A 26,339-nucleotide genomic window follows, 5' to 3' on the forward strand; every position below is an offset into this window, starting at 1 on the left:
GCCGTCACAAAATCCCAGTTGAAACGTTGTCCTCCAATGGACAAACACATAGGCCTTACGCCGTATGTGCGAATGGGGCCGCCATTAGCCGTGGACAATCGCAGTCCATGTCCCCCACGAGCGACGTCTTCCCTCGAATCAGGAACTACACTGCGTTGAGCCCCCGTGTCACACAAAAACAAACATCCCGAGACTCTGTCGCTGACGAAGAGAAGCCTGCTCGTCCCGCCAACGCTCAGGGCCACTACCGCCACTCCTCCGTTTCCCGGAGGCTTGTAGCTGCAGGGAGCGACACACTACTTCGCGCTGGTCCCGAACCGCGCGTGGTAAAAACACTCTCCTGTGTCTCCACGCCGGCTTGCTGCTGTCGTGTCAAGTCTCCCCCAAGCCTTCTTGACTGTTGCGGGGGCGCTGAGTGTCACAGCTAGCGCCTCTGCACTGGGCTGCTGGGTAGCCAAGAAAAAAAGGTTGGCTTCTTCAGCCGATGCACGGGGCTCTGTAATGGACGTGTTGGCGCCGTCTGGACACGGGAAGGCAAGTGGCGTAGGAATGTCTCCATGAATAAAATCTGGGGATCTTCCCCTCCTAGCAGATTCAGCATCTTCTCCATGAGCTGAGATGGCTTGCTATCCTCTAGGCCTTGAATTTCAAGAATCTGGCGGGCCCTCTCCTTAGCAGATAAGCTAAATGTCTTAAGGAGAAGGCCCTTAATCGCCTCATATTTGCCATGGTGTACGGGGTCAGCGATAAATCCCACCAACCTGGATGACGTGGAGCTTCCCAGCGCTGCTACTACATGGTAGTATTTCAAATCCCCATCACGGCAGGCGAAGTGCGCCTCCACGTGTGCAAACCACGCCGCAGCGGCATGCTCCCAAAACTCCGGCAGTTTTACAAAAACATCGCTACTAGCCATGTTCATTGAGTCTTCGGAAACGTTCTCGAAAACGTCAGGGTCACCAGTGTAGAGCCGATGAATGGGAGTCGGAGGCGGTGTGTTCAGTATGGAACTCCACACTTTATTAACACGAAACATTCAGACAGGTAAGACATTAGCTTGTTGCTGTATGTAAAGCTAGCATGAATGAACAACAACCCCGGTGCCCTCACTAACGGGTCCGGGTTGCAACACACACAAAACACACGGTGAATTATGTCCTATCACGTAGCACCACACAATATAGATTAAAAGGTAATATCAGCGACGTGCAGTCAGGGGAGGCAGAGCCTCACCTGTCATACTCCAATGTAACGGATAACAACTAAAGAAAAACTAAATAGTAATAATAATAAAATGTCTCCACTGATCTATGATGTAAGTGTGATTTATGTATGATTCCAATCGCTTTTTAAAGTCAAAATCAGCCATTTTGCTGAGCTCCGCTACAACTACGGGTAGCGATGAGAAGTGAGGCAGGGACGAGCTCTGCCTCTCGTAAGCCCACTGGAGCACGGGCACTAATTTAGCGCGGGCACTTATTTTGTGAGCACACTCAAGCCAGTAACTGTGGGGTGAGGTGAGGCACAGATGAGCTCTGCCTCACCTCAGAATGTGTCACCCCACAGAAACTGTCTGGAAAGCGGGCCCTAAGCGCATGCCTGTTACCATCTCACTGTAGGTCACCAATGTAATGTTTGTAGATCCCTTTATAGAATGTATCCTCGCCATCCATAGTCTCTAAATAACTTATTTAACGTATATATGATATTTAGGCTCGCTGGTCTCATCATATAACGGCAATGAAAAAAGCAGCAGGAGAGGCAGCCATAACCTCTGCCGCACTGAAGGGGGCGCACGTGAGCCCACAGGTTCATGTTGCTACTGTTATTCTACGCAGAGACGGTAGACACAAACAACAAACTAGACTTTTGAAACTACAGGAAGATTAGGAGGACTTTTACAAAAAACGAATAGAGATTGTTGTCCAGAAGGAGAGCATGGACTTAATCTTCAAGTCAAGCTAAGACCACAATTGTAATGAAAATGGGATCTTACCATCCAATATTTAGATTTTGGGTATCCTTTTGTTGAACGGTCTGTTTAAAATGAATCGAAGCATCAGACTAAAAAAGCTTTTGAAAATAACCAAATATTTTGATTAAGGTCAAAATATAATATTTGTAAATCGGACTCTGAAAGAGTCAGTGCCTCACCAGCCATGAACCTCACCGCACGTCACTGGGTAATATATATAATATTGATTGCAATTATTAAATAAAAAAATCCACCAAACATGATCAACAGGAAAGCCCTATGAAGGCATTTTATGGTTTGAAAAGAAGTTGAGGATGGGGTCCAGACAGTTCAATCAGGAGAGACTTCATTTTGTTTAAAGAAAATGTATTGACACATGTCATATGATAAATGTTAAGTCTTTGGTGATTAGACCCCGATCCTGAAATCTTATATCTAAAGGGGGAAATGCGACCGTGAGCATATAGGGAACCTCCCCGGGGTATAGACACTGGTGGTGATGATGATGATGATGATGATGATGATGATGATGATGATGATGATGATGATGATGATGATGATGAAAAAGATCTGGATTTGATGAGGCGATGGGATGAAGAGGAGGTGTGATGAGGTCTTTGGATTAGCTCCCCTGGCTCTGGATATGATGAAAGGAGGTGGGTGGAGAGGAGGTGGGCGGCAGCATGAACACCTGAAATCACAGCTGACTGCAGGAGAGAGGAGAACCATTTAAAGTTTGGCTGCAGTTCGGTTATTGGCTGCTGGAGAATGAGGTGAATGTAATAGGTTAAAGACAGCGCCCGTGATGAGCTGATTATAAGCAGCTGCGGAGTGAATGTATACATACCCAGTCTTCCTGAAAGAACTTGTGCTGAGCTTCATTTAGTGAGTCAGACTCATGGTCAGAATGCTGGTTGGGAGGCTCAGTTCTTCCTGTTGACAGAAGATGGCGCTTTTCTGAGAGGCAGCCAGAGCTAGCAGCAGCTAGCCGCTAGCTGCAAGCTGCTAACTGCTGCGGCCGCCTTGTTAATATCAAATCCATCATAACAATCCAGAACGCGCGGTGCTGTTACGTGTACGCAAATTGACGTGCTTGATGTGAACGAGACTTTTGGGGGGCGTGGTTAAAGTTGCGCATGCTCTATGAGCGCACATAAGGGTACTTTTCAGGCATGCTGGGTAATCTGTGACGTTTCACTCCCTCAAAAGTTGGGCCATTTTGTCATCCATGCGCCAATGAGCAACTCTCATAGGAATGAATGAGGCCCCGCCTCCCACACTGTATCCAGTTCTTATAGAGAACCTTAGTGACGCGTCCAAAAACCCGGAAGTAAGTTAGCATTTTTAGCACTTCCGGTTCCTTCGTCAAAAAGCAATGCATTTTTTCCATAGCGTTTTGGAAAATAGCTCGAAATAAGGTCTGTGGTTGACACACATTTAAGAGATAAATCACGTTTTGTTCTACGACATTAAATACATGAGCAGTGACCCCACTGGTGATTTTTGAAGAGTTTACGTGTCTGAAAAACGATGGTTGTTACCGAGTGGCTGAATAGGACTACAGAAATTATCGAGGCCGTTGTACGTCATTACGCCTAACACGTAAACACTCCCGCTAAGTTTGTTTTCCCCTGTGTTCTGCTTGAAAGCAAGTACATGCCTATCTTTATTATCTGTATATCTATATCTGACCATTAGAATCTGTATTTTTGAAATTGTCGTTTTTAACACCGTAGTTTTACAAATTATAGAATAATTAATTACCAGTGTTTTCCAATTTTACTCGGCCGTTCGTTTCGTTAGCTAACGTTAGCTAAAGCTAGCGCTACTAGTTAGCTACGCAATGGTTTGTTGCTTTGCTCCGGGTTGCAGCCACAGGTCTTCGCATGAAACGTGCTTGTTCTATCGTTTCCCGGCCAATGTTTTCCAAAGGAGAGTCTGGATTCTTGCCATGAGGTAAGCTGACGTTACATTTTTGTCCATGTCATGGTGAAATGTAAATGATGGGTTGTGACTGTATCGCCATTTTAGAGATGGCGCTGCTGAAAAGACTGCAACATAAGTAAAGATAATGAATAAATCCTATTAAAACCTGTGTGGCTTATATGATAAGTCTAATTAGTACAAGCAGCATAACGTTTCACCATGTAACTAAAGATTGTAGTCAGGGAAATCAGTTTGACATATTGAACTAATAACAAATCACCTCTGGCTGGCAGAGAACTCTCTGCTCCATAGCTTCTCTTGGACGTAAAATCACATGTACATTTTACATTTATATTCAATTTAATATCCCATCCCTCACATACTTTTGTATATATAATAACTTATATTTTGTTTTTCTTGTTATGCTGCTGCGACACAAACATTTCCCAAATTGGGATCAATACAGTAATATCTTATCTTAATAAATTAAGAAATATAACTATTATAATTAGTGTAGCAGCTGACACCTATTTTCAATATGGATTAATCTACCATTTATTTCTTTAGTTCAATTTTGATCTATAAAAATGTCAAAATAGTGAAAATGTTCACAAGACTTATCAAAGTGCAAGGTTATATTTTTAGATGTTTTGTTTTAGCCTATGTATGTCTTAATGCTCTTATATGTGACGGGGTGACTTCCATGAAAATAATATTTTATATCTTCCCAACAGACGAGCTGACAGAAAACCTAACACTCTGACAACCACAACATTGCAAAGGCGAGTAAATGTAAATTAAAAACGATTCACAATTTTTTAATTTCTTCTTCTTTCTTGCAGTGAGGTGAAGCTTACCTTGCACTTGGTGCCAGTAAGGATGTTCCTCACGCAGGCTGAATGTTTCTCCTTCCTTACTGACACAGAAGCCCTTGATTTGCAATGCTTCACTAATTGTAATTTCCCTGGCTCCGTAGGGACACTTTACCTTCAGCACAGCGGAAGACCCTACCAGACCATCTGGAGATGCCCCCAACAATCCTGACTCATGGACCTGCATCTGGGTTGCAGTGGTGAATGCCCTGACGCACTCACATTCATTTATAGTCCCCCACTGGACAGACAAAACACCATCAAGGGCCTGTTGTTGCCCTAGCACCCTGGCAATAAGGGAAGCAGTCACACGCTTTGACCTCAGGACAGCTCCAAAGTTGCTGGCAGTCAACCTTCCTTTCCTGAACAAATGCCAGTTTGGGTTGGTTCGCTGACCAGTGGTAGCCACCTGAATTGCCCTCTGTTGCTCTTCAGACAATGCCATGCTTGCCACAATTGCCTCAGGTCCCTGAGGCCCAACAAATTTGATCATTTCAGGAACAGTAAGTGTTTCCAAGCTGCAGTGTTCCTCTTCTGGCTCGGGGGAGAGAAGCCAAGAAATTCCTGAGAACCTACCCCCGAGTCTGTTCCTCAGCCAGTCACGATCTTTGGAGGTGGGCTCTCTTGTCAGCGGGTTAAATTAGTTATTGGTTGGAGGAAATAGCTCCTCCACTGAATGTGTACGTTTAGCTGCCTTTGGCTTCTTCCACTGACAGGGGGTGTCAGTGCAGCTGAAATTGTGGATGGCAAAGATGGCTCATGCAGCCGCATGACTGCATTTCCATTCTCCACATGGGCATTCATATTTTGTGGAGAGAATTCCCTCTTCTCCTAGATACCTGTGGTGGTGGGATTGTTTTATTATTTAAAAATATATTTACATTTGTAATGCCTTCCCAATTATCCCTTTAATTGTTTATAGCCTACTGTATGTTTATTTCATGGATATTTCTGTGTTTTCTGGTGTGTAATATTTGTAATCTTGGGGCATCTTCTCTTTAACGTCTACATGCTACCACTGGCTCAGATAATGAAGAACAACAAAATAAGTTACCATAGCTATGCGGATGACACACAAATTTACGTAACCATTTCACCAGGAGACTATGCTCCAATTCAAACACTGAGTAAGTGCATTGAACAAATCAATGACTGGATGTGTCAGAACTTTCTCCAATTAAACAAAGATAAAACTGAGGTAATGGTTTTTGGAGCCAAGGCAGGATGTTTAAAAGTTAGCGCTGAGCTTCAGTCTGCAATGTTCAAAACAACAGATAAAGCCAGAAATCTAGGTGTAGTCATGGACTCTGACCTGAGTTTCAACAGTCACATTAAAACAGTTACTAAATCAGATTACTATCACCTTAAGAACATATCTAGGATTAAAAGACTAATGTCACAGCATGATTTGGAAAAACTTGTCCATGCTTTTATCTTCAGTAGACTGGACTACTGCAATGGTGTCTTCACAGGTCTCACCAAAAAATCTATTAGAAAGCTTCAGCTGATTCAGAACGCCGCTGCTCGAGTCCTCACTAACACTAAGAAAGTGGATCACATCACTCCTGTTCTGAAGTCTTTACACTGGCTTCCTGTGTGTCAAAGAATAGATTTCAAAATACTGCTGCTGTTTATAAAGCACTGAATGGTTTAGGCCCAAAATACATTTCTGACCACCTGCTAAATTATGAACCATCCAAATCTCTCAGGTCTTCAGGGACTGGTCAGCTTTCTGTCCCCAGAGTCAGAACTAAACATGGTAAAGCAGCGTTCAGTTATTATGCTCCAAATATCTGGAACAAACTCCCAGAAACCTGCAGGTCCACTGCAACTCTGACTACTTTTAAATCCAGGCTGAAGACTTTTATTTTTGTCGCTGCTTTTAATTGAACTATTCATATCTTAGACTGCACTGTAACTTTTATCCATGTATTTTTTCTTCGAATGTTTATTTTATTAGCTTTTCTTTTTAATGACTGATTTTAAATGCCATTTTCTTAATGTCTTTCATTTTTTGTAAAGCACTTTGAATTGCCTTGTGTTGAAAAGTGCTATATAAATAAACTTGCCTTGCCTTGCCTAATAAAGATTTCATGTGACACATAAAATGGATTTGTTGATGGGAATTAATGTGAATAAATTAACTCTAGGTTAACGGTACTCTTGCTATCACTACTCACCGACACTATAAACCTTGTCCCTCATGCTAGCCCTGACAACACCGGTAAGCAAACCTTCATCTAGGCTGCACTGTAACGTGTCCTGACTTGTAGTGGTTCTCTCCTCTGTCTACACTCTTCTTGTCATCTTTGTAAAACGATATCAGACTGGTAATTGACACAGCCATGACTTCTAGTTAAATTCAGTGTGGCTAAAATGAAAAGCTTTGTTAAAATATGTAAGCGCGCGAAAGTCAAAGTCAGCTTTATTGTCAAAAATTCTACATGTGTTATACATCCAGAAATCTTGAAATATCGTTTCCCACAGTGTGACATGTATACATAAAACAAAACAAAAAGGGCCTACCTAGATAAACGTGGTATACATTAAACCAAACAAAAAGGGCCTAGATAATCGGGGTATACAGTTTAAAATATTAATATATTTAAATAGTTCAAAGTGCAGTTGCAGTGCAAGTCAGTTGAAACGATCTTAAGTTGGTGTGACGTTGAAGTCGTGCGACCCTGCTGCTGTACTGGCTTGTAATTAGTCTATAGCATAACGTTAGTATTTTGCTTCTGGCGACTAGATTTATGATTAAAAAATTATAAAAGTAGGGTTGACATGTGGAGATTATCCGGCTGAACAAAGCGTGATCCCTCTCTTAAATGTGTGTCAACCACAGACCTTATTTTGAGCTATTTTCCAAAATCCTATGGAGAAATTGCATTGGTTTTTGACGAAGGAACCGGAAGAAGTTTACTTCCGGGTTTTATGACGCGTCACTGCGGTTCTCTATTATACATCCATGCATCACACTGCTCCTGACCGAATTTTGGTTAACAGCCACTGCTCCATAACTTCTTCTCCTCCGGCTGTGACCGTGGAGAAGTCGGGGCCGCAGTTTACTTGCCTGGTAGAGCACACTCAGACACGCTTACCTCGTGAAGAGTGTGCATGGAAAATAGTGAGGAATCGTCCATGAGGCGTGTGTGAGTGTGGGGGACATGTGTGAGTGTGGGGGACTACAAGCCCTGTATGGAGGAACAGACGTTCTCGTCTCACCCTCTCCAGCAGGGGGAGAATGAGACGCAGCGGTGGAAAGGCGTAGAGCTGCTATCTTGGCCATGGCTCGTGTGCAAACGTGTTCACCCCCAAGGGTGGATTGTCCTGCCGAGCCAGGGAGAACCACCATTCAGTCTAGCAGGGCCCCGCCTCTTGACATGAGGCCGGCCGCCCTGTTCTCCAATCCCGGAATGTGGGGTGCCTTCAGAGATGAAAACATTCTCTGAAGCCCATAACCACAGGTTCTCTGCTGCGCTAAACAAGGCGGCGGAGCTGACTCCGTCCTGCCTGTTGATGTATGTTTTTGTCGCTCCTCACCAGCACATGTTTGCCCTGTAGTAAGGGCTTGCAGTGCTGTAGGAGCAGTACTACTGCCCGTAGCTCTAAAAGGTTGATGTGCCGAGTTTCTGTCAGAGACCAGCCACCACCTATAGCTCTCTGTAGGCAGGTCCCCCCCCCATCCTGTCACGGATGCATCTTGAACACTGTGACGTGGGAGGTCACCCGCCCCAGCGGAGTTCCCCTCCGCAGATGCTTTGGGGACCCCCAGTATCGGAGGTTGCCCTCCACTGAGGGGGGGGGGGTTGTCAACAGACGTCGTTTGTGCCTCTTGGGATCTAAACGAAGGCCGGAAAACCATCTCTGCAGACGAGTAAGTAACCCCAGCGGTACCACGAGGTGAGCAGCCGCCATGAGACCTAGAGTCTGCATGATGGTCAAGGCTGTCACCGTTGCCCCCTGTCGAAGTCTGCAAACTGCCTGAAGCAGGGATGTCTGCTCTTACGCAGGCAGATGTAACAAAAATCCCCAGATACCCCACCTGCTGGTGAGGTATGGGACTGCTCTTCTTCCAATTGACCTCAATCCACTTGGATCAATTGGGCTGTGTTTGCCTCTTCTCTGGACCTGGCCATGACTATGAGGTCGTATTACAAAACCCTCATGCCATGGTCGCGAAGCGGCTGAAACGCTGTGGCCACACATTTGCTGAACATGCGTCGGGACAGGGAGTAACCAAACGGTAGTCTGTTGAACTCGTAGGCTACCCCCCTGGAAGGCAAAAAGCAAATACTTTCTGTGCTTTGGAGCAATTTTTGACATGAAAGTAAACGTCCTTCAGGTCGATGGTTGTGAACCAATCGCCCAGCTGCCCTAGTTCCAGTAATTGGTTTACATATGGAACTTTTTGCAGGCAATGTGCTGATTCAGGCTGCGAAGATCCAGAATGGGTCTGAATTCTCCTGTCTTCTTGGGAACCAGGAAGTACATGGAGTAAAGCCCCTTTTCTCTCTCCTGAAAGTGCACAACAGACAGAGGGTGTTTCTCAATGTCGAGTACGCTTGCTTGGTAGCACATGCCTTCCGAGTCACTTGCTTCAGAAGCGAGACAAGAATACTTCCTGCCTTACATTTTCTGCCACAGATTTGGGGAAATTTGTTCGTGCGCAAAGCATTGTGGGGATTTTAAGACCGCAGAGTCTACACATGTGCAGCCTCGAAATTTCTCGCTACGAAGTACGCCGGGCTCGGTAGAATTCCAAGTATGCTGGACATAGGAACAGTCCTTCGGTGGTATGTAGTATGCTTGAAATAGTGGCTCCGGAGCAGCTTTACTCGACATTGAGAAACACCCACAGCCTGTTTTTGCAACAGGGCCTGAATCTCCTCCTGGGATGATAGATTTGCCTCTCTTAAGCCCCTGAATGGAGGAGGGATGCTGCAAAACTACCCCAGTTTCAGTGTCCTGTCCATTCATTCTGTCAGTACACAGCTAAGCTTCCATTCCCCATAAGACTGTGTTAGGGGACCTGCAAGCAGCTGTGGAGTCGCAGCTAAGCTGTAGCACTCTCCGACGGCCCACTCCGCCGCCAAACCTTCCATAAAAGGAAGATTGGCTCATGGGGGGCTGACACAGAAAGGGCCGATTTTCTACAGAGGTCCTTGAACGCACCGCGGCACACCCTCGGGGGGCCGTGCGCCCCGTCATAACTCCGTCTTCACACAGAGGGTGAAATGCATCAATCGGAGCTATTACACTAGACGAGGTGTGTTTTCTGCAACACGCCGGCCATAATGTCCCTTCACCCGCATAGCGCTTTGATAGCACTTCCTGCAGTTAATCACACTCACATGTGCGTGCCAAATTAACATCGTATGAAACGGATCTTGCCGTTTTGAGCAACGAGACATTGTGGGGAAATTTGGAATTGTGGAGAGAGATGACTTCACTCTGGGATGAAAGCAATCGTTTTTATTGAATGCATATTTTGCATATTTTTCACACACACACACACACACACACACACACACACACACACACACACACACACACACACACACACACACACACACACACACACACACACACACACACACACACACACACACACACACACACACACACACACACACACACACACACACACACACACACACACACACACACACACACACACACACCTCTAGAACTCTAGAACTAGGGTTACAATACGTAACACACCATTCTTGCAAGAAGGCCTGAATTTCTGTTGAAAGGAAACATATCTCCTCCTAGGAGGATAGATTTGCCTCTCTTATGCCCCTGAATGGAGGAGGGAGGCTGCAAAACTGGAGTGAGTAACCCAGTCTCAGTGTCCAGTCCATCCACTCTGTCAGTACACAGCTGAGCTTCCATTCCTAGGCACAACGTGTCTACGTACATGCACTCCCTTAGGATAGGTTGAGAAGAAGTAAGGAACAGAGGTGGAGAGGCACAACGTATCTACGTACATGGACTCCCTTAGGATAGGTTGAGAAGAAGTAAGAAACAGAGGTGGAGAGGCACACGCAGGGAGAAAGGTCCCCACTGGAACCTTAATTGGAATTGGTTAGAGGTGTAGGAGTAGGTCTGTGACTACGTTCCACACTCCCCGGCCGGAATAGGCCTCTCTGCAACCTGTTACCCTCTAATAGAACCTCGAGAGGTCAGCGAGGGGAAAGGTTTGGATAAAGAGAAAATAGAATAAATATATTACAGAAGTAGAGAGTATGAGAAGTAGAGAGAGAATAGATTTAGAAGAATGAGAAGTAGTAATAACCTTAGTTTTAAATATAAGATCTAAGTTTTTAGGATTTAAGTGAAAGAGTAAGAACTAAAATGTATAGATGAAGAGGCACAATGTGTCTACGTCAATGCACTCTTATTAGATTATTTAAATGGTATATACTATAAGCTTAAACTATAAATGCAATCGTTTTTACTGAATGCATTTTTCTCACACACACACACACACACACACACACACACACACACACACACACACACACACACACACACACACACACACACACACACACACACACACACACACACACACACACACACACACACACACACACACACACACACACACACACACACACACACACACACACACACACACACACACACACACACACACACACACACACACACACACACACACACACACACACACACACACACACACACACACACACACCACTCTAGAACTAGAGTTACAATACGTAACCGACCGTTCTACTGCGGAGGTCCCTGAACGCACCGCGGCCTCTCTAACGGGAGCCGCGCGCCTTCGTATTAACGCTGTGTTTCACATTCAATGATGAAACGCATTAATCGGAGCTATTATACCAGGCAAGGTGTGTTTTCGGACAACAGCACGCCGGCAATAGCGTCTCTTGAACCCGTACAGTGCTTTGACAGCACTTTCTGCGGTTTATTCCACTCACGTGCGCGCGCCCACCTGCTGGCTCCTTTCCTTTACAAGGGGCGGCGAGTGTGGGACAGTGTTCTGTCCTCTGAGGATGAGCAAGAAGCAGCATACGCCAAGCTGCAACTACTCCTCATCCACGTGACCAAGGAAATCGATCCAAAGAGCCCTTCCGTAAACAAGGGGACTCCCAGGAGATCATCACGTTCTTTTTGGCAGAGGCTCTCTGCCCAGCCTGCTGCCTGCTGGGAGCAGATGGCCACGCTCCGCCGCCATGGTCATCACCTAGGGGGAAGTACTGACCTGGGTGGTGGACTTCCATGGACGCCAGACCCGGAAGTCCCCGACAACGAGAAGTCCTCATCATCCTCCTCCCCGGCAAACGGAGCCATCCGCCCTGCTGGAATTGCGAACGTGAATGGCGAACGTGAATGGCACCGCCTCGGCCTCTGGGATAGGCGCCCGCTATTAAGCCAGGGCACGAAGAACAGGCCCGGGTCTCTAGAAGTGGCGACTCCATGAAGGTATGATAACTCTTTCTTCTTCTTTCAAACGTTTTACTTTCTCTGATTCAGTTGTTGCTCGCTCGCTGAAGAGAAAAGGATGACAGTTAAGAGGCGTGGCCGCCTTATATACGGTGGGCTTGCGCACGCATTCAGGTAGGCCCGCCCCGAGGGGCCGACTACGTTTATAGATATCTCAGTAGGTGAATGCTCGCATAGTATGGTTAAGAGGTAGTACCCATAGAGTCCAGTAGAGGGCGGAGCCTGTGTAAGATATAACCTTTTTACTGCCCACACTGAAACAATCGGTTTAACCAAAACAAAACTGTGAACTGAAGCTTCGCTACTTTACTAATTATGTTTAAACCTTAATATGTTCAGTAATTCACTTTCATGAACATCTCTCATTAAGATGTATAAGATCAGTAACATTTGAGCGTCACCACATTAATCAGGACACATCACGAGGTACAGACCAAGTGTTCTGCCTCTGGACAGAAACAGTCTGTGGCAGAGGAAGCTGGTGTGGTGAGGACATGGGACCTGAGGACATTACATTTAGATTCATAATGGCAGGCAGTGATCGCTGATGTAAGCACAATATTTATTTTGGAAATAACTGCTGACATGGGCACTACACATATTTACAGCCCAGTTTATTTGTTTCCTTTACTTAGCTTGTTATTTTGTATTATTCGCTAAGGTGAACCTCAAAGTGTATTTAGTGAGTATTTGTGGCAGTAGGGATTGAGTCTCAATAACTTCAGTGTGTGGTAATGAAGGAAAGTGTCAGCCAGTGCAGTGAGGCTCATTTATCTTCCAACAGCAGTGGAGCTCTGTGAGGACTTCCGTATTACTGCTCCAGATAGAGCTGCAGATGCTTTCACTGCCGGTTTGGGACTGCCATGGGCTTTGTTGAAAATATTATGAAAATACAGAATATCCCAAATGTTTGTTAAGTCAGCATGGCAGACAAATGTTCAGATTTAAAATCTAAAGCATTCTTCAGTGGTGGAATGTAACCAAGTACATTTACTCAAGTACTGTACCTAAGCACAGCCCCACCTAGTGTCAGCAGAAAGTATTAAAATAATAATTATAAAAAAATGCAAAGAAAATACATCTTAAAATATATTTTACGATCATGTTTAATCATCTGATTCGTCTGTACATTGCTGTTTTAGTCTGTGTTCTTCTAATTAGTGTCTACAATGTGTGCCTATTGAGACGTTTTGAGCTTAGTTTGATCTATCGATTAGATTTATGATTCGACTTTTGAAACTACAAGAAGATAAAGAGGACTTTTACAAAAAAGTAATAGAGATTTTTGTCCAGAAGGATAACATGGACTTCATCTTCAAGTCAAGGTAAGACCACAATTGTATTGAAAATGGGATCTTACTAAGAAAGAACAATTCAATATTTAAATGATAAAATTACGTTTTTTGGGTATCCTTTTGTTGAACTGTCTGTTTAAAATTAATCGAAGCATCAGACAAAAAAAGCTTTTGAAAATAATAGAATATTTTAATTTAGGTAAAAATATAATATTTGTAAACCTGAAGAGTCAGAGCCAGTGCCAGCCATGAACCTCACTGCACGTCACTGCAGAAGCTTATATATAGACATCTACGTTTTTTGTGCCCCACCACTTTTGTACATATAAAAACGCCACTGTGTACATATTATGTATTATTATACGTTAAAGAGCCTGTGACACGGGTTTCACCCATCATCCAAACCCATCAATTTTAGTAAATATTGTCCCCTTGAAACCGTTACTGAACTGATTTGGGATATTTGCACTTTGATAACCATTAATCTCCCCTTCAAAGTTGACCATATTCTGGATCTTCTTGGGGATTCTTCAAAAAAAATTATCGATTTGTTTTTATATCACATCCGACAGGACTCACTACCGATTTGTAATCCTAATTTAATCATCATCTTCACCACGATCATTTATGTTTATGTTCGCCGAATTGACATGAAAGCACTGACAAATATGAATATACTGTAGTCAACTTAATTAAAACGTTATTAACGTGCCTAAACTCAGTAATTCACCATTTCTATGCATGACAACACACTTTGTCCGTGTTTGGCTCTCTCGCCGCACAGTGAAGCATTCCCGCATTGACGTCACTTCCGGCTTCCCCCAAAACTTCAAAATGAGTCGAAGGAATTTCCCCGCCATGTTCGAAATTATTGATATTTATCGGAACGGTATCGCACCTTCTTTTTTAAGTTGACGGTTCGAGATTACTAGTAGCCCAATATTTCATTGGACAACAGTTGTTGGGAGGCTGTCACAGGCTCTTTAAGATACCCAGCAGTATAGCAAGTAATTTAAATAATCCCCACCTTTACATGAACATTGATATTAATGCATTCATAATAATTATAATTCACAAATGTAATATTTTTAAATCTGATATAGGCCATACTGGAAAAGGAGTAATTTAACTTTTTGTACTTAAAGTATATTTTGATACCAATATGTTTGCATTTTAACTTAAATACAATTTGCTGAATGCACAACTTTTACTTATAACAGAGTTGGTTCAGTATTGCTACTTTTACTGAACAGATCTGAGTACTTCTTGGACCTCTGGTAGTCGGGGGCCTAGGGGATTTTTTGGTTCAGATTCTCGCAAATTCGCCAAATTTGGTACAGATGTTGTCCACACCGTACTTAATCATTTTAAGATGGGTGCCAAGATTGGCGCCCCATGGTACTGCCATATTGCGCAATCCAATATGGCTGCCACCCGAAAAAAACGGAAAGTCATAGAATCATAAATAATACCACTTTTTAGGGGGTTTCTGGGTCGTAGAATCTGATTCTGGTGTTATTTTAATGATTTGAGGTCAAGATTACCCCTCAAGGTCAAGTTTACTCATCAAAGTTAGTACATAAAGGTAATATTGGGGTAAAATCCGGTATTTCTGGTGCGCCATGCCAGATGCTACCCCCAAAAAGTTATTTTTTTCCATTATAAGTTGTAGTTGTATATATATCAATGTTTCACAACTCAAAACAGTAGATTGTTTATTATAAACAACAAACTAATACAAGTCCAACTTCAACAACAGTAGGGGACAATGTAATCAAAATAGTTACTCCGTAAAACTTGCTAAAATCAAAAAGTTAGATCACAATGTTGTCTTTCACATTCTTTGTGTCTCCATCCCTTGCAAGGTGTGGAGTTACTGGCTGTCATCTTCATTATTAAGGCACCCACCTTCGCATTTGCAGAGGATTGTGCATCGGACACCGATACAGTGGCATTTGCACTTTCCCATGCATCCCTTGAGGCAGCCACAGCGCACAAGAAGGTCACATGCTGCTGATGCATCACTAAGAGTGGTCCACAGTGGTTGCCATGTGCCAGTGCCATCTTTGTGTCAGCCCCACTCACTGAAGTCAGGAATTTCCTGCTGGACCGAGGTTGCCTGATTCCAGTAGAAACTTGCCTGCAGTAGCGCTCGCTTGACATGCTGGAACAGTGCAGCTTGGGTAGGTGGGAGGTTTTCCAGGGATCTACTTCCAGTGGTGAAGAGGCAATGTCTGGCCTCATTGACACCAGCTGCACCACACCCCTTGCTGTACATGAGCACGACAAATCGTTCAATGTTCTGCATATGCACAGACTCAAGACTGAAGAGGTCAGGGGTGTTTGTGAGAGCAACTAGTGTGTTGGTGAGGTCTGGTATGCTTCTCCAGGCTGCCCAAGCTGTCTTCTTGCCACATCCAAGAAACTGGGAAGTTGTGTCACACCCTGTTAAGCTGTGGAAGAGGGGTAGTGCCAATGACTTTGATGGACCGAGATCAGAGTAGATGGTATGGACTGGTATGTCACGATATTTTCGACCAGTACCGAAACCCACCCAGAGCTCCGTTAGGCCAAGGGTCTCGAAAAACCGGATTGCCAAAATGACAACATCGCTGTCTACGGTGCGAACAAAGGCTGTTGTATGACCCTGCTCTGCTGCATGTGCCAGATGCAGGAGGATCCTGGTGTCTGCCTCAGAATGGTTGCACTTCTGTAGTTTTGTGACATCACAAGGCATGTTGGAGAGCACAGTCTCAAAGTGGGTAGTCAGAAGGAGCTTTCCACGCATGTCATTCTTTGAGATCTGTGTGCTGATGAATGAGAAGAGCTCCTTTTTGTTGTCCTCGTTTTTTAGGAAGCCACTCCATTCATGCTTAGGGATTGGAGTGCTACCATCACCGACTTTTGTCCGTGAACCATTCCCACGCCGTTTCTGTGTAAGATATTTTAGGTTATTTTCCTCTGGGTAGTTGTCCCATACAGCATCAATGCGGTGGGTACTAGTTGTCATTTGGGCCTCCAGAAATGGTGTAATGTTGAGCAAGACATACTCGCTGAATGTCTTTGCTGTTGTGGGGCGCACCATGTGGATGACTGCTGCCATATCCAACACCACAACGGTAGATTGTTTGGCAGAAGCTGCACGACCTGTGCTAGCATTGAGGCATTGAAGAATGTCAGACTTTGTCCCAGATCGCAGAGACCCTCTGTCCGCCAGGCTCGGTGGCTCTCTCTGATTTTCGAATTGAAAGAAGTCTGTCATGTCAGCATTGGGACGTGACTGGAGTGAAAGGAACAGTTGTGTGATTAAAACCATGTTCTGCTTCTGTATGCCACCGTCCTTTGTACCTTTTTTCTTGGGGCCAGTTCGGTTGGCGAATGTTAGCATGTTTTTCTGGTTGACGGTATGAGATACTGGTACTGAAGCCATTTCCAATCTTTCCTTGACATATGCTGCATGAAGGGTCTGGCCGGCTTCATGGATTTGAGATAAAGAAGCAACAACTGCCGGCTCCATGACATTCTGTGTATCGAGTGCAATAAGCTCCTGGCTTGTAGCAAGGAAGGGGTTGCCTAGCTGCTGTACCACATCGATGAACGAGAGTACATCCTTGCGAAACTTTACTTGCAAGTTATGTCCTTCCTCATGATGAGCAGTGGATGACGTTGGTGGGTCATTGATGGCCTCAAACTCCTCAACTATCCGTGTGCAATCAGGTCCAGCCAGCATAAACAATGTAAGGGCTTCAGGATTCTCATAGAGTCCAACGGCTCCGCCATGCGCCTGGAGGCTTTTGTTGGACTGCTCATGTGCTTGGTCCTTGGCCATGAGGCTGAACTTTCTAGCTGATTTCTGCACAACAAAGTTGCCTTTCATGAATTCAGCATGTACTTGAGGGTGTTTATCAGCTATCTGAACCATGTCACGGACATGGACTGGCATCCAACGTGCGTAGTTTGTGTGGTCCAGGGCGTGAAACCAGCCGCAAAGTTCGTCACATGCTTGCACATATAGTGGAAAGTCCCCTTCCCGCAGGGACCGCACAAAGCGACACATCAGAAGCTCCAGCTTCATTATGGTTGACCAGAACTTGAACTGGGGAACAGTTTGTGAACGTTGATCCCACATATCAAATGACTCAGGTGGGCCCATTATACTCTCACAATACTCTGCGTAGGCGGTCTGTTTGAGCTCATAAAGTGACATGAGAGAAACTTGATGGGCATACCTTGTGCGTTTGATGTGATGCTCATTGAGCGCAGATTGTGCGCGACCGGATGTCAGGACCTCAGCCTTAGCGAGGATGGTGGCCCACCCGGAGTCGAGCAGCAGCTTCCCAATCATTAGGTGCATCTTGTCTTCAATATGCAGCGCACCCATCATGGCAACCAACTTGTCTTCTCCCAAAGTGTTGGGGTATTGCCATTGGAGCAGTTTGATGATAGCAAATAGTGGCTGATCTGCACCGAGTACGCTAGTCTGGCCTGGGTTGAGGAACTCTGTGCCTTGCATCGTCAGCTCCATCGCGTGCTTCATTGAAGATGCGGATGCGGCCTTGTCTGGGAATAGGGGGTAGATGCCGATCTCAGCTGGGGGCTTCACTGATTGCTCGCTGGCTAGCATAGAGTTGTATCCCGACCAAGTGATGATGTCACCCTCTGCTAACGTGCCTTGCTTCAGCACACTGTTAACGTGTGCCATCCATACCTCATCCTTGACCGTGGCACCTTGCACATCAAGCGGTGGTCTGACTTTGCTGTTGCCATATTTTGGTGCAAAGACATCTGTTTGAGTAAGTTGGACTGGGGGCTGGATCACGTAAGAGTCTGGTAGCTTTGGAGTCGACGTGTCAGAGGGGTCAAGCTTAATTGGATCCCGCTTCACACCTAGGTTCTCATGCGAGAGATGGTTGGTCACGCTAAGGGCATATCCGTGGAACTCATCAAGTGAGAAGTTGCCCTGAGCCTTGCTGTCTAAATTATCCACATCATGGGTGGTGAAGACATTGAGACGGCTGTTGGTTGGTAGTACCACTCCATCTAAGACATGGCGAGCACACACCGCTTGAGCAATACCTCGCTTAACTTGCATGACCCGTTTGTATGATACTGACATGCCTTGAGCATGTTCAATATCAATCTGTTTTTTGTTCCGTCCATGTCCATGCAGCCTGAGGCCACGATACAGGGGGAAGGGGGTTTCTCGCTCCTTGTTGTGGCGTATTGTATCCGTCTTCACAGCGTGGTGTGTACCCTTACTAGTATTGTAGATAAGCAGTTGTGAGATGTTGCATGCAATTCTCTCCCTTGCATTCAGATTGCTGTCTTCACTAATCTTCTCAAGAGCTGATGGGCCCTGGAGCACTACATTGAAGAAACTCCTCATCTCTTCACTAACTGGAGCTGTGAGGCAGTTAGCAGGAAAGGAGCCATCAAAAGGCAGTTGACTCTGTATAAAGTTGTGCATCATCATGGCAGCCCGCATGAAAATAAGAGCATCTTCTTGACCAATTTGTGCGCTATATGTCTTGGCAAGCTCATCAGCAACCTTAAACTTGTGAGATAGATAAATATCCTTCCGGCCTTTATTTTCCTTGGAAACCTCAACCCATTCAGGTAGAAACTTGAGAAGGTGATCCTTGAATCGGGTTGAGTGTGGCACTTTTTCATCTTGGCATTGATGACCTTGATCACTCGTAAACTTTCGATACATATTGCGTAGCTCTGAGAGCTTGAATAAAGTGTTCTCTGAATGTTCGATCAGGGCTATTATCTGAGCGCAGATGATCGTATTGAAGGGCGAAGGTGCAGGCCGCACCGAATCACGTTTCTCAGTAGCGATAGCGGTGTTTCTTAAACTTACATAACAGTTATGGTGAGTATGGAAATCAGCCGCATGTGCATCAGAAGCTGGGGCAACTAGTCTGCCAAGTAAAGCAAAGTTTTTGTTGGTCTTCGCCCAACTCTTTAGCTTGTTATCTACATCATCAGATGTTGCCCTGTGGAGGTTAGCTGGATCCACGCCCTCACAGATGATACAATATTTGACATTGCCTTGTTGCTGAAAATTCCCAGATGATCTGAGTTTTTTGGGACTAGGGCCAGTCTCTGCACTGGGGGCAGCTTCTTTGTCTTGCTTCTCTCTCGCCCGTTTAACCCGAGAACTACTACAATAAAGCCTGCACGTTTTGTGATACACAGCCTTATGCAATGTAAGAGTTGCTGCAATGCCTGAACCATCATTCAACTGACTAATCGTGACGTTACAAGGAAGATCATTGGCATTGATATCATTGAAGTCTTTTAGATCCCTCTCAAGTGATACAAGTCCCTCTGTCTTTGGAGTTGTCAAGCTTTCTCCAGGTTTGACCATTTGACAAAGACAACAGAGTTCCCAGTTCATAATTTTGATAGAAGACATGCTTGACTTGACACTCTTGTTCTAGTCCATTATGATGATGTAGGCTCGTCGACACAAAGAACTTTCACTTGCCATCCCGTCTTATAGGTGACATAGCAGGCACCTAAAAACAAGGACATAGGTTTGGTATCAACGTTGGTTGGGACCAGAGAGCAGAGTGCACATGCAAAAATGATAGCAATATTAGTATCCCCAGGACTTCATTTAATTCACTTCATATCATTGTTCTAATTTATTGATGACTTTATTTGGGCAAAATAATGAATTAATAATGAAATTTCTCAAAATGACATTAGTTATCTTATTAGCTGGCAAGTGTACAGGCAGATTAACCTTAGCTCAGCAAGATATCATTCACCAACAATCACTGAGCTAGCTAGCTTCTAATCTCTGAGCAATTGTTAGCTAATGTTAGTCAGAGCTAATATAGCTAATGTTAGCTAGCTTGAAAACATCAACTACATGTTCTTTGACAGTATTCACACCATGAAACTATAACAGCACACTAATTTCATTATGTTGTCTATCAGAAAATGCATGCACTTTTGCTAACATTACAACTTACCTGTCTTTTGTATGTGGACCATGAATCACCAGTACAGCCTCATTAGGTTACCTTCACCTGGTTTAACTGGCAGGCTGATTCAGCAAACACAGCACATGTTGTTACTGTTTGACTCCTGCCTTGTCTCTCAAACAAGTTTGAAAATAGGTTAAATGGCAAAACATTATTTCCAATAAATAATGATACCATTTTATTTTTTATGACACAAAATGACCTTTATGTTAACTTAGAGGGGTAAACTTGACCTCATATCATTGAGATGAAACCAGAATCAGATTGTTTTGAATTGTGAAATAAAACATTGATACATACAAGTATAGCTTATAATGAGAAAAAAAAATGGGGGTAGAATCTGGCATGTTGCACCAGAAATACTGAATTTTACCCCGATATTACCTTTATATACTAACTTTGATGAGTAAACTTGACCTTGAGGGGTAATCTTGGCCTCAAATCATTTAAATAACACCAGAATCAGATTTTACGGCCCAGAAAACCCCTAAAAAGTGGTATCATTTATGATTCTAGGCCTTTTTGTTTTTTTCGGGTGGCAGCCATATTGGATTGCGCAATATGGCAGTACCATGGGGCGCCAATCTTGGCACCCATCTTAAAATGATTAAGTACGGTATGGACAACATCTTTGCCAAATTTGGCGAATTTGCGAGAATCTGAACCAAACGGTCCTTTTTTCCCCCCTAGGCCCCCAACTATGGCACTCTTCAGTAGAACTCTTCTGCCAAAAGTGGCCATAAGTTTAGCTTTGAATATATGTATTGAGGTATTCATCTGAACTTTGTATTTCTATGTGTTGTTGTTTTACATTTAAGTCAGTGGGATTTCTCACTGTGCGCCCCCCCCACACACACACACATTGTGTTCCTCTCCAAATGTGACAGTAAACTTACTCTGCCACGTCCTGCAGGAAGGCCCTGGTGAAGAAGTGGTTGCAGATGTTTCCAGCGCTGTACACCAGCCCTCCCCCAGGTCCTCGCAGCTCCGCTGTCTCCGGCTGGATCTCGCTGTACTCCACCACCTGGGAGACCCCCCGCACCCTGCAGACCACCCCCACCGGCTCCGCAGCGCACGCCTTCTCCACCACCTGACAGCAGAGAGGGACAGATTGGGATTGACATGTGTCTTTTTTATCTGACTGCTGGAGAGTAGCTCTTATTACAAGTGTGAGTGGTGCAGGAATGAGTCCTTTAACTAGAAATTAGTTAGCATTGTACCCCTTCGTATCTGAAAGTGGGCCTGAAATAAGGTCTTTATTAACACAAGCTGAAGAGTTTTTAATGTTTTGTTTGAAATCATATAATACCTCAGTAATTACCCCACTGGAGAATGTCTGAAGCTTATACGCATGTGTCTAAAAGGCTTATTTAGTCACCCTAAAAAGTGTCTCAATGAGACTACTAAACGTCATCATGGTAAACATTTGCTACTTTAGCTAAGAAGTGGTGGAGTGAAGTCATGTGACTGTTATGTCGTACGCTTCCAGCCTAGCATTAGATTTTCTACTTCTAGTGATTGCATTTATGCTTAGAAATTCTAAATCCTCGTGTATTTAACATCTCTTTGTTCAAGCAAGAAAGTGGCTATATTTTCTAAATGTTCATGTTTTCTTCAACATAACATTACTCATTTTATAAACGTATGTTCCTTTGCGAAATAAATTGATATCATGCTCATGTCTGTGTGTTAAGAACAGTGCTGGATTCAGGACATGGTTAGCTTAGCTTAGTTTAGCAGCAAACAGCGTCAAAAATAAATCTACCACAATCCATTAAAGCTATGTTTTAGTTTTGAACAAATTGCGTTTGAGAGAAAAAAGAACGCCTCCCTGCTTCAGTTTTATCTAAAAAGCACAGACATGACATAGGGAAAGCAGATAAGCATATTTCCTTAGATTGGACTGTTATATCTAATGTTTGATACCTTGGCTCCGCAGTCGGCCCCTTTGCTCACACAGAACCCAATGAACACAGGGTCGGCCATTTTGACCAGGATGTTGTCCACACAGTAGACGTGCAGGTACTCCACTCCCCTCTTCTTCATGTCCTCCAGAACCTTGTTGTCCACCAGCGCCTGGTACAGTCCTCCATTCCCATCTGACACAGAAACATGGCGCATTGCCTCAAACTGTGCTGAACACATGATGAGTGAAGCCAAAGTGATTCCCTGATGTTAGAGTCTGGATCTTCTCCTACCTGGGGCCATGGCTAGCTTTCCTTTCCCCTGCAAGATGACCTTTCCATCGAAGGTCACTGCTGGGATCATCCTCTGCTCAAACATAACAATGTTTGAGGGCTCCATACCAAAGTAGTGGTTCTCCTTGAAGAACTTCTCAGTGGGAGCCAGAGTGAACTCACTGGTCATTATGTACCTGAATAATTGCAACAGTATAGACAAGAGGTTTACCATTTTCAGTCTTATTCTTGGTCGCCTTCCCTGCCATATACATTTTGAAAAAGTCTTTCTAATTTCTCAAATAGACTTTGGGATATCAACAGGTAACATTTGAAATGGATATAGGAGCCTCTGCCACACAGTCTTAGGTAAAGTCTCAATGCGGCTCACATAGTGTTGCCCATCGGTCCAGATCCTTACTGAGGTTTTGGATTATGCTCTTGTAGTTTGTGTCGTATAACTTTTTTAAAGATGAGGGAATTTGTATACCAAGATATTTGCTGCCAATTTTAGGCCATTTAAACCAACTCTGAAGTTTGACCGTTTGTGAAATCCCTCCCCCTAAATCCATAGCCACTGTTTTATCTACATTTACTTTAAAGCCCGAGAAATATCCAAAGGTTAAGATGAGGTCCTTTAAGTATGGGATTGCTGTTGCTGGCTAAGATATAAGAACATGTCGTCCGCATATAAGGAAAGCTTATGTTCTTCTTCATTTATTGTCAGTTCCTTTATGTTAAAATCATCTCTGATTAACTGTGCCAATGGTTCAATGCTGATATTAAATAACAGAGGTGATAAAGAGCAGCCTTGTAGAACGTTCTAGGATCGCTCAGATACATACCCGTTCACTTTAACAGAAGCCTGTGGGTTAGAGGATTACCACTTTAATATATATATTTAGTCTACTCTGCAAAATGTTGGTGACTTTTCTTATCTTAAAACGTCTTTAAGTTAATCAATCATAAAGCTAAAAACAGTCCTGTCTTTATCAGTGAACATTATGTGAAGCTTCTATAATCGATATTTCTGTATCAACAACAGATCACATGACTACTTGTTTGTGAAAGCTGTCGCTTGCAGCAGCAAACACACAAGTAATAATCACACAGTCTTAACTTCTTGTTTGAGTTGCAAATATTCTGATCTAGTTCAGGCTCACTCTTTGGTACCAGCAGCAGCTGTCTCTAGCATGACTTCCTGCCCAACACCAAACAGCAGGAAGCAGAGGTGGAAGAAGTATACTCAGATCGTATACTTGAGTAAAAGTAAAAATACCACCGTGTAGGAATACTCTGTTACCAGTAAAAGTCCTGCATTCAAAATGTTACTCAAGTCAAAGTAGAAAATAATAATCATCAAAATATAGTTAAAGTAGTGACAGTAAAAGTAGTCATTGTGCAGATTGGTCCATTTCAGAATAATATATCTGATATGTTTTATAATGATTGATCATGAAAGTGTTCTCAAAGCTGGTAAAGGTGCAGCTAGTTTGAATGAGTTTGTATACTGCAGGGGAGCTTGTGGATTTACTCCCGGTGGAACTAAAGTCTGATTTAACACTTGGTTATATTTCACATCATTCACCCACATCTGTGAAGTAACCAAAGGTATTAAATACATGTAGTGGAGTAAAAGTACAAAGTAGCCAAGGTAGAAATACTCAAGTAAAGTACTAGTATCTCAAAATTGTACTTAAGTACAGCGCTTGAGTACATGTACTTATACGCTACTGGCAGTAAGGCACTTAGCACAAAGCTAACATACAGTAGAGCTAACATCTTACCAGGGCACGGTGGATTTGGAGCCATACTTCCTGTCAGCCAGCTGCTGGATCTTGTGAATGCGCTCTGCCTGGATCTGATACAAGGTTTTGCTGCTTGGTAGCCTAACGTTATACATCCCTTTGGGGTACTGAACACCCAGACGGGTCCCCTGACCCCCGGCCAGCAGCAGGACTCCAACTCGATTCTGTGAGATTTGCAACAGCCCTGTGGAAATAAAGTGTCACATGAGCGGGCCTTTATACTTTACAACTGCACCCATAGCACACTTCTGTCATATGGTATCATAAAGAGGAAGACAATCCATCAGAATGAACATTATGTCTGCGATTATTTCAACTTAAAACATAAATTATTAGAATATGCTCCACTAAACTGCTGCTTATTGAGAGCACAATGTTCAGAACAAAAGTGCAGATATAATGCAAAAGTTAAAATACAGAAGTTTAGCTAAATGTTAAAGTACTTGAAAAGTATATTATTGTTTATCACATCAGATTAATAATACTGAAGCAACAATGTGCACATCGGTGGAAAGCTACTAAGTACATTTACTCAATTATTGTACTCAAGTACTTTTTGACATATGTACTTTACTTGAGTATTTCCTTTTAATGCTACTTTATACTTTTACTCCACTACATTTCAAAGGCGAATATCATACTTTTAAATAAACTACATGCTATTTGAACAGAACTTCTGTATGAACCATATTACATTACATTACATTACATGTTACTTGTTACACGCTTTTATCCAAAGCAACTTACATACTCAATACTGTGGGCAATCCCCACAGTATTGAGTATGACAATAGACTGTATAAGGTATGAACAGGTAGTTTAGTCAGGTCCAGTTCCTGCTGGATCCAGTGACTGATGACAGGCTATTATATTAATAACCTGCTTTATGGGGATACTGCAGCTGGATGTGAATTAGTGATCAGAACATCTCTGACATTAACACAGACAAACACAGTAACCTGACACCGTCTTCCTCTTCTTACTTCCCTCACTTTACAAAGTATTTGCCTACAGTCTCTGACATTAACAGGTTTCAGTCACCTTCATGTTCCCAATCGGTCAGTGTCTTTGAGCCACTCCTCCTCACGCTGCCGATGCTCTCCGGGGGGACAGGCTCTATGTGCCGGTTCAGGCTGCCGGGCGGGGCGGCTGCAGCCCGGGCGGCCCCCTCACAGTGCTCCCGGAGCCGCTGCAGGTCCAACTGGGACAGATCCTGGAGGAAAGCGTCCCTCTCCAGACCACTCAGCTCTGGCCAGAACTGCAGGACGTGAGCCTGCCCCGCTCTCTCCAAACTCTGCTTCACTTGCTCCAGAGAAAGCATCGTGTCTCTCGGTACCGAAGCAAACTGTGGAGTATGAAATAAAACACACTCGGATCAACTTCCCTGTCAGCAGGATGCAGTTTGTAGGAAGTGACCGGACTCCCGAACAGCTCGTGACAGCTAACCTGAAGGCTCTTTGTGAGGTTACCGCGGTGAAGTTAGTTTTAGGTTGGATATTCGACAGACATTCGCGGACCAGCCAGCAGAGTCAGTTTCGCTGGTTGCTGGCTGGATTACGACGGGGAGATCTTCTCCGCGAAACGAGGCTTTCATTAAGGGACCATCGACAAATGACTTTTCAATTACACAAGAACCAGTGCTTGAATTGGAATAAAAAAGGTGCCAGTACTCTAAATCAGCAACAAGTATTTGGCACAAAGTCATAGTATATCCTATAATGCTGGTGGGTTTGTCTCTTTACTGTATATTTTAGAAAGGCTCACTGTACTTAAAGAAAATGACTCAGG

General features: G+C 43.9%; 1 protein-coding gene across 1 annotated transcript in view; it reads right to left on the bottom strand.

The window, feature by feature from the left end:
* uap1l1 (UDP-N-acetylglucosamine pyrophosphorylase 1 like 1) overlaps nucleotides 1-26,014 on the bottom strand; it is a 33,500-nt gene extending 7,486 nt beyond the window's left edge. Inside the window, exons 1-5 of the mRNA XM_079658903.1 lie at nucleotides 25,593-26,014; nucleotides 24,531-24,735; nucleotides 22,765-22,940; nucleotides 22,493-22,665; nucleotides 21,463-21,656 (exon numbers count right to left, since the gene is read on the bottom strand). Coding sequence (XP_079515029.1) covers nucleotides 21,463-21,656; nucleotides 22,493-22,665; nucleotides 22,765-22,940; nucleotides 24,531-24,735; nucleotides 25,593-25,872 — 1,028 coding nt within the window. The 5' untranslated portion in view covers nucleotides 25,873-26,014. The remainder of the gene's footprint in view (nucleotides 1-21,462; nucleotides 21,657-22,492; nucleotides 22,666-22,764; nucleotides 22,941-24,530; nucleotides 24,736-25,592) is intronic.
* Between the last annotated feature and the right edge of the window lie 325 nt (nucleotides 26,015-26,339).

This window comes from Notothenia rossii (genome assembly GCF_949606895.1).
Source record: "Notothenia rossii genome assembly, chromosome: 11".
In the NCBI taxonomy this organism is placed as follows: Eukaryota; Metazoa; Chordata; class Actinopteri; order Perciformes; family Nototheniidae; genus Notothenia; species Notothenia rossii.